The sequence below is a fragment of the Theobroma umbraticum genome, unplaced genomic scaffold (assembly GCF_002168275.2).
Source record: "Theobroma umbraticum cultivar Fairchild unplaced genomic scaffold, ASM216827v3 scaffold_81.0, whole genome shotgun sequence".
Taxonomy (NCBI): Eukaryota; Viridiplantae; Streptophyta; class Magnoliopsida; order Malvales; family Malvaceae; genus Theobroma; species Theobroma umbraticum.
Window position 1 is genome coordinate 3,738,326 of NW_018397268.1, and position 7,923 is coordinate 3,746,248.

At 32.7% G+C, this 7,923-nt stretch overlaps 2 protein-coding genes across 4 annotated transcripts in view; one reads left to right on the top strand and one right to left on the bottom strand.

Annotated features, from left to right (window-relative positions):
- The window catches only part of U11/U12-31K (RNA recognition motif and CCHC-type zinc finger domains containing protein), a 2,580-nt gene extending 871 nt beyond the window's left edge, over nucleotides 1-1,709 (top strand). The window contains exons 1-2 of one of the 2 annotated variants that reach the window (XM_021440066.1): nucleotides 1-206; nucleotides 1,329-1,709. The exon at nucleotides 1-206 is cut by the window's left edge and continues 871 nt beyond it. In XM_021440066.1, coding sequence (XP_021295741.1) covers nucleotides 1-73 — 73 coding nt within the window. In that variant the 3' untranslated portion in view covers nucleotides 74-206; nucleotides 1,329-1,709. The remainder of the gene's footprint in view (nucleotides 207-1,328) is intronic. The other variant, XM_021440067.1, reaches the window with a different exon arrangement.
- A 52-nt stretch (nucleotides 1,710-1,761) lies between these two features.
- On the bottom strand, nucleotides 1,762-6,427 carry LOC110425225 (vacuolar acid trehalase). 2 transcript variants are annotated; one of them, XM_021440069.1, is made up of 8 exons: nucleotides 6,191-6,427; nucleotides 5,320-5,393; nucleotides 5,019-5,060; nucleotides 4,343-4,384; nucleotides 3,678-3,761; nucleotides 2,744-2,831; nucleotides 2,323-2,420; nucleotides 1,762-2,224 (listed from the first exon to the last, which is right to left on the bottom strand). In XM_021440069.1, exons 1-8 carry the CDS (start codon nucleotides 6,369-6,371, stop codon nucleotides 2,198-2,200), a joined length of 636 nt encoding a protein of 211 aa, XP_021295744.1. In that variant the 5' UTR covers nucleotides 6,372-6,427; the 3' UTR covers nucleotides 1,762-2,197. The 2 variants fall into 2 exon arrangements, with proteins under 2 accessions (XP_021295744.1, XP_021295745.1); XM_021440070.1 differs by lacking the exon at nucleotides 3,678-3,761.
- Between the last annotated feature and the right edge of the window lie 1,496 nt (nucleotides 6,428-7,923).

Below are 7,923 nucleotides of genomic sequence, written 5' to 3' on the forward strand. Positions count from 1 at the left end.
GGTGGAAGAAAAAAGGAAGAAGGTGGCAAGAAAAGCTAGTTATTTTAGTGATGAGAGTGATGAGGAAGAGTGATTTTATGGTAGCAATGGAGAATCGGCGCTGCTTTTTGAGGGTCAAATTTAATCTGGAATCATTTGAATTTGAGGTGTATTATATTTTGTTGGTTCTGTTTTTATAGCTGAAGATTTTCAGCTTGAATTTGATGGTAATAATAATTGCACATATGCATTATTGTATCTTTAGTGGGATATTTCTATGTGTAAGTTATTTTATGATGAATGATGAGGAATGGTGATTTACTGAGGGAAACGAAGTTGCTTTGTTGGTCTGATGAAAGATAATTCTAGTTTAAGATATGCAATCGATTTATTGTTTAAAAGTATGATTTGGGCTCGAGTCTGATGGTAATAATGGTGTTGAATTGTTCATTGTTGTATCTCTAGTGTGATATTTGATGCGTAGATAACAAATTGGTTACTAACTAGAAGAAGATGGTTGATTTTGTGGCATCCTTCTTAGTCTTCTTTGTTTATTTTGTTTTTTTTGGGTTAGTCTTATTTATGTCTCTATGTGCTAGAAAGATCTTGAAAATAGAAGTGGTTTTGATTTGTGTCTAGTTAGTAATTGATGGTATGGTTATCTCAGCTTTGTCTGTTAAGAGTCATGTTTGTTTGAACTTTATTTTATTTATTAATAGTTTTGGTTCTTGTAATTGTGGTGGAAGCTCATGTTGAACTAGCTTGAGGTTGAACTTCTGTTGGTTGGAATTAAACATTTATACTGATATTTAGATGGGTATCAAGAACTAGAGATAGAAGTTGTTATGTGCACTCTATTTTGCTTTATCATTTGAGCATGAGTGATAAATTCTCCTCTCTGATGATGATCTCAAGGAGGACTTTAGAGCAATTGACATCTGATATCATTATAGTGAATGCCTTAGACATATCTACAAGCAATTTAACGAGAATGCATGTATGAACCAAATGCATTCCTATCAATGGGAATAGGTTATTCATGTTTAAAGCAAGATGCTTTTCTGTTTTTGGCACCTGCAACTTGAAAAGCACCATGGTGCTTTTCCTTCCTGCACTATGCACCATTCAGTGTATCTTTCACTAGTGTGGAACTATAAAATGTTTATTTTGCCCTTGAGACTATGATATGGATGTCTATGGAGTTTATTCTTTTAATGTATGAGCTTGATTTGCATTTTAGTGTTTACATGGTGTGCCTTCTTCTTTACTTCAGCTGACATTTTGTTTTAAGTGTTGGAAATGTGGTTTGGGATTTGTAAAACTAATTCATTTTCTCTTTTGCTCACCAGCTTCTTTTTATAGAGTCAGGATTTACACTGAAAATGATGTCACTTCAATGGTCCAACACCGAGGAGAGCTTTCACAAACAGACCGAGTAGTATACCAGCATCCTCATTAACATGCAGGAGTTTAGCGTTTAGTATTTCAGTCTAAGAAATGATGTACAATAGCCTGATAAGTTGATTCATGTATGTTTAGGTTTTGCCTTGCAGTTTATTGATGCTTGTTAGGCACAAAGGCACCTGCTGGTTGCTTTTTCTTGTTCGTGTACCTGTGTAAAATGTAGGCAATGAGGGGAAAGCCAGTTCAATAGCCCTTTCCTTCTCTTTAAGCCTTTATGATACTGTTAAATTAACACTTAGACTGAATGGTACTTATAATTTATGAAAGCTTGTTTCCTTGGGGTTTTATTCAACTTCAATTTCAAATCTCCTCTTCATATCCTCCAGAACCAAATCTATAAATTTATTATCTTTAATAAACTGCTAAAAGTTTATACATATAAAATAAAATTATAAAATGAAACCTTCACTGGCAGTAAGTAATAAAACAAATAACAGGGTTGCAAAGAAGGATAAAAGCTTCATGACTCGGAATTGCTGAAGACATACAAACTTTGGAAGAACGGTAATTTTGCCTTCTATTAGAAGAATTGTGATGGTATGGCTTCGATAATTTTACCTGCTCATGCTTTAAGAGTAAAATTAAACAAGGATGGCAAAGTTTATGTGGTTTCTGTAACTGAGACTTGCATCGGTGGTGAAGATTGAATTCTAAATTAAGTAGCAAAATGTGACATGGCATCACATGGAAAAAGAACCCCTAAGAACCACCCTTCTTCATGGCATTCAACCACCATTAAGCTGCACTGTCCATGTTATGTGGAGCCTGACTGTTGTGCAGTCTGCAAGAAACTCAAAAACAAGGTAACAGTGCTTGATGTATGATTGCATAAAAGCTTTCTAAAAAAGGTTTACAGACAGCAAGGAAACACCAACTCACCAGCATCTCATGATCTCCCAGAATCTCATCTATCAACTCAGCTACTGGTTTATCAGCACTATTGGGAACAAGAGCAGCAAATACAGCTGGCTCTAATCCTGCATATATCCAAGGGAATAATGCCTTTCATGTCCATCACAGAATGGATAACTATTAGAGCTTGCACCACAATCATTCAACCAACAAAAATGTCCTTATACTTTATAGTGTTACAGAAAGGAGAGGGGCAAATCAATAAACAGATGGAGGGAGAACATTGCCTCAACTTCAGCAGCTTGAAAATGCACATGTTCTTTTTCCAAAATGGATTCCAACTACTTATAACTTTACATAAGTTTATTAAAAAATTTTATAACGGTTGATTCCAATTAGAGGTCAAGTTGTTTCAACTGCAACTTTAGGCTAAGAAAATTTTAGATACCAGTTTCTGGAAAAGCGTCAATGAACATCATCATCTCCTCCCCACTAAGACCAGAGAAAAAACAGATCCGTGGAAGTGACTTCGCAATCTGCAGAATGCAACATAGTAACTACATTTAAACATGAATAGCTAGAATTTAACCAGACAAAAATGAACCTCTAATGTGCTAACCATTTCATCCAGAAACAAATTAAGTACTAGTATCTTTCCTTCCAATAGATAAAGCAGCATTATAGTTTTCAGGTCATCTGAACAAAATTAATCTGTTAAAAGAACATGGAATCTGCTGCTTCTGTGAACAAACAACAAACTAAAACAGCATAATAATAATAACGCATAGAGTAACTCCTAAAGTACTAGAATACAAATTGAACAAAGAAATCAACTATAAGATTGCAAGATGAAGTAGATTATTGAAAATTTTCAAAGAGAAAACAAAAATGGATTTATTGTGAAGATCGAGTTGCTTTCTATTCAAAGATGACAAAACCATTCAATTTCCTTGCGATAGCTAACCATTCTGACCAAATAGCATAAGCTGATATGCTGGGGCTAACATTATATCTACCAACATTTTCCTTCACTGGCAAGCCCATTGAGCCATAAAAGTGGTCCAAATAGGGGTCCTCCACTTATTAAATTCATGCTAAATTAATTCTATGGACTGTTAGGTCCAGTTTTCCAACCATTTTGACCTAGATGCTTTAGCTGATAAGTTCAGAGTAAACTAAATTATGTCTCCTGACAGCCTCAAATATTTGGAATTCCCAATGAGCTTTCCAAAAGCTCATTAGATTCATCATAAACATGCTAACTCCCGTATTTCTAATAGAAACTTTGTTGAGCCTCATACTGCCAGCAGAAAATGGTAACCAGTAAACAGGATAAGATGGTGAACAAGAAAAATGATTTGAGATTAAACTAAGAAATCAACCTTCACTTCTTCCAAATTAGGTTGCCTTGTATTCACAGCTTCCCAAAGTGAATGAGTAATCATGTCTTCAGTACAATAAATAATCTGAACATGTAAGCACTCAAATGAGAAAAAGTATATTGCAACATGTTTGAATACAGAAGATCAATATTTCCCTCTGATATGTGAAGTAGCTATCATAACATCAGTTTCCAGGAAGGCTGGAACTGATACCACAGCAAGAAGGGAGATCCTAATTTTCCCTCTCACATGAAACACAACAGAAACGTAAGATTTTTTCCAATAAAAGTAGTTCAAATGGATATAGGTCTAAAGATACACCCTTTAACATATGGGGGTAAATGAACAAAATCCCATTTCCAAAGCTTCTGCACTCCCCAATCTTGTTAATGAAAACTTGAAACAATAAAAGCCATGCTAATAAATCAATCCCAAGGAAATGAAAAACAGGAAAAAGAATCTGAATACTGCCGTATTTTGTGAGGAGAATAGCATTAGTACCGTACGTGGTTAAGGCAAGGGCAGAAATTTTCTTTGAGAAAGTTGAGGAACAAAACAAAATACACAATTTCTTTTGGAAAAATCTTCTTTCATCAGGCTCTTTCATTTTTTTTTTCTTTTTGCATCATTAGAGAAAAATGTAAAGAAAAGAAATAAAGTATTACCTCCAAGAATTCACCATCCATTTCCTTTAAAAACTGTTGTATCTGTCATAAAAGACATACAGAGTTGCAAGATGAGTAAGGGCATCATTCTAAGAATTAGTCCAACACACACACACATGCAAAGCTGCATACTCTTGTGATTCATCTTGAATAATAATTATTGAGAGATGAGACAGTGATTCATCTTGTGCTCACAAATGTAACTAGCACAGATTAGAAAGTGAGACAATACAATTTGACTTTAGCCAATTTCTCATATGAAGAAAATGAAAAGGATGTATACCCAACACCTTTCCTTCCTCACAGCTGAGCTGCTTAGGCATAGCCAAGTTGGGAACCAGACCATCTCTAAGAAGGAGGTCCTAAATTAAAATTCCACCTACCTCAAACTGAAAAAATGGGGGAAAAACTGTAACACCGACACCCCCCCCCCCCCCCCGCTTGGATTTCCCTTTGTCCTCTTCACTTATTGATATAAAGGAACGGAAAAAAAGAATCACGAACACCCTAATAAAAGCTTGCACGCAAGAAAGGAGGTGCAAGCAACTACCCATATTCTTCACCAAGGACATATAAGCTCCATTGAGCTCTAGAAAGAATGTACTACAGATAATCAAATTTAGGATAAATTGTTTCATCTGCTACAGAAAGAGAGGTAAAAGTTGCCAAACATTACCTTCTCTGCCTCTTCAACTTCAAATCCAAGCAACAATAAAGCCTACAAAATAAACAAAATTTAAAAATCTCAAAGGTCATGTGGGCTCACACTATGTATTTATGTTTATGATTCCTCATGAGAACGATTATTGTTTGATACTTTTAATGCAAGGATTGTTCTCTGTAATAAGTTCCACTACAGATTCAAAGTGCAAGAACTTGCATGATTTATCTACAATCATTTTGTTAAATAGCATGATAATTTAAACAGAATTTAGCTGGCGGTACTTGAAACAGGTAAGAAACTAACCAGAACTTACAGGTGGACCATATGTGGGATCATCAGCATTTAGAGGAACAAATTTCGAATCCTCAACTAATTCACTGGGAAGTCCTGAAAAATATGAACATGTTAGGAGTATATCAACACAAAGTCACAAACACACTGAAGACAAACTCTTAAGGACAAGAAATTTCCATGGAAATAAACAAAATAAATAGAATTGGTTGAACAACATCAGTGAGAAGCCCTTTAAATGGCCTCAAATTACTAAAGATTATCTGAATTTTACCTCAAAGATAATAATCTCAAAATTGATGTTTCGGAACAGATTTGAATCTATAAAAGAAATCTGATATGATTTGCGAAAATTAGGACTTCATTTAAGCCCATACAAACCAAAAAGCATTCTACTTTCAAAATTCACCAGATCAACACAAACACAAATAAGTCCTCTTTCAGAGAAAGCGCAGCTCAGGAAACCACCAAAGCAGTAATGCTGGACATAATTTTTCCTACATGTAACTCTTACATGGTCCAGAATTCAAAATCTTCAACTTGTTTATCCATTTCACTTTAACTTAATTGGGCATTCTGTTTTGTACTCTAAACTACTCCTCATCCAAATATGACTACTTGTTTTCCTTTTCATGGAACTTAAAACATGATAACATGAGCTAAATGCATCACATAATAAATGAGTAAAGCTACACCTTTCAACATATACATAGAATAAAAGCATTGGCAAATTAGCTGATAATTAACAGCAATACAACATACGAAAACTCAACAACCTTAACACTCAAACCAATAGTAACCCACCAACCAAATATCCATTTTACTCCGAAAGAGTAAAACTTTAAGAAGTTTTATTACAACTAAGGGACATTAACTTCAAAGGGTAAGCACACCTTCAGCTGATGCTCTCGTCAGTCCTCTGGGGTGCTTGAGCTTCTTCTTGTGATGACATGCAGCATTCTTAGCTGACAATGAAGAAACTACTGAACTATGTGAAACTGCAAAAACAGGAGGAATTAAAGAAGCCTGAGACTTTGCGAGAAGATTCTGACAGAACCCAACACTAAAAGCCATTTTTCAATTCTTTCGAAGCTGAAAACCTTTGGCTTTCTGTTATCTTGATAAAGTTGAGCTTTTTTTTCGGTTTAAGTGTTGATAAATATGCTGAGTGGACACAGATATTTTACAGTGTATAATAGATCCATGCAGCAATTTTGATCGACCAATCACCTATTACCACGTAAATATATGAGCAATATAAATTTTAAAGCTTTGTTTATCTGTCTGTGCATTTTTTTTATTTCTTAATTGCAATTTTAAGTTCAAAATAGATTTTTTTTAATTAAGGGAGTGAGATTTGAATTTTATTTTTTAAATAAGAAATCAAAATAAATATTGATGCTAAATACTTTTGTTATTTACTTTTTACTTTAGAAATAAAATTCTACTTATGCAATCAAATAATTATTTAAAATTGAAATTAAAATTAACCCTGTTTAATAGTAAAATGTATTCCTTTTAATTATTTTATTTTAATTATTTATTCATTTTAATCAAATATTATTATTTTCATTTCTTACCGCTTTTACTTTTTTTCTACAATTTATCATGAACAAAGAGTAAATAGTAAAAATAATAATCAAACCAAAAATAAAAGTTAATGCTATATAGTCAACATATCTAACTACTCATAAATGATATAGTGATAATAAACAATAGAAGCATAGGCATGAATATACAGTAAATAAATGAAAAATACACATACCATTCTTCAAATCTTGAAAAACACTGCTTGATTTCTCTCATATTCTCCATCTTTGTTTGAATTGATGACAAGTTTTATTGAAAAATTATCAAAGTTAAAGTAAGGTTCTCAGCATCATGTCAATAATTTTCTTAATCTTTACAAGTGATTTTTTATGAAGCCATTCTCTTATATTTAATTTGAATTTCAATTATTTATACAATCTATATATATATATATATATATGCAAGTCCTATATTTCATCCAACGCTAATTGAATTGTTTTTATCAAAGTCTCTTTCATAATTAGGAAAATTAAAATTCTTCTTCCTTTGCAATGGCTATTTTTTGTTTTTTTTTTTCTTAAATAGTATTGTTCAATTGCCTTTCTAATAGATCATATCATTTAAAAATAAGTTAAAGTATTAAGTTTTTTTTTTAATTTTTTAAACATATTGTGACAATCCTCTAAACATATTTGTGAAGTTTAAAAATTGGATCAACCATTGAATATAACAATTCATAAATAAAGTAATTTAATTTATTTAATTGATGGAAAATTTTCCACTTACACCAAGAAATATGTATAATTTTGTAACAAATTCAACTTATTACACATTTTAATCACTACAATATGAGTTGCTCAAAGCTAAGCTAATATAGCTTTTCTAATAACCACTATTTGCAAATCAATAATGTTAAAATACGTCTCTCTTTATATGTCAAAAATAAAAAGAAAGTCTCTCTAAACTACGTTTAAGAGAGTAGTGTATTGTGAAAGCAAGGTGATTACCAAGGTTGTTTTTTATGCGATTGCTGGTTTTTTGTTTTTTTGTTCTATTCCAGTGTTGGTAATTACGTTGAACTCAACTGATTGTAGTC

Coding starts and splice junctions, on each gene's coding strand:
- LOC110425225 (XM_021440069.1), bottom strand. CDS start 6,371: ATGGCTTTTAGTGTTGGGTTCTGTCAGAATCTTCTCGCAAAGTCTCAG. Junction 2,832..3,677: donor CTAATTTGGAAGAAGTGAAG/GTTGATTTCTTA, acceptor TGCATTCTGCAG/ATTGCGAAGTCACTTCCACG. Junction 2,225..2,322: donor TGGGAGATCATGAGATGCTG/GTGAGTTGGTGT, acceptor AGTTTCTTGCAG/ACTGCACAACAGTCAGGCTC.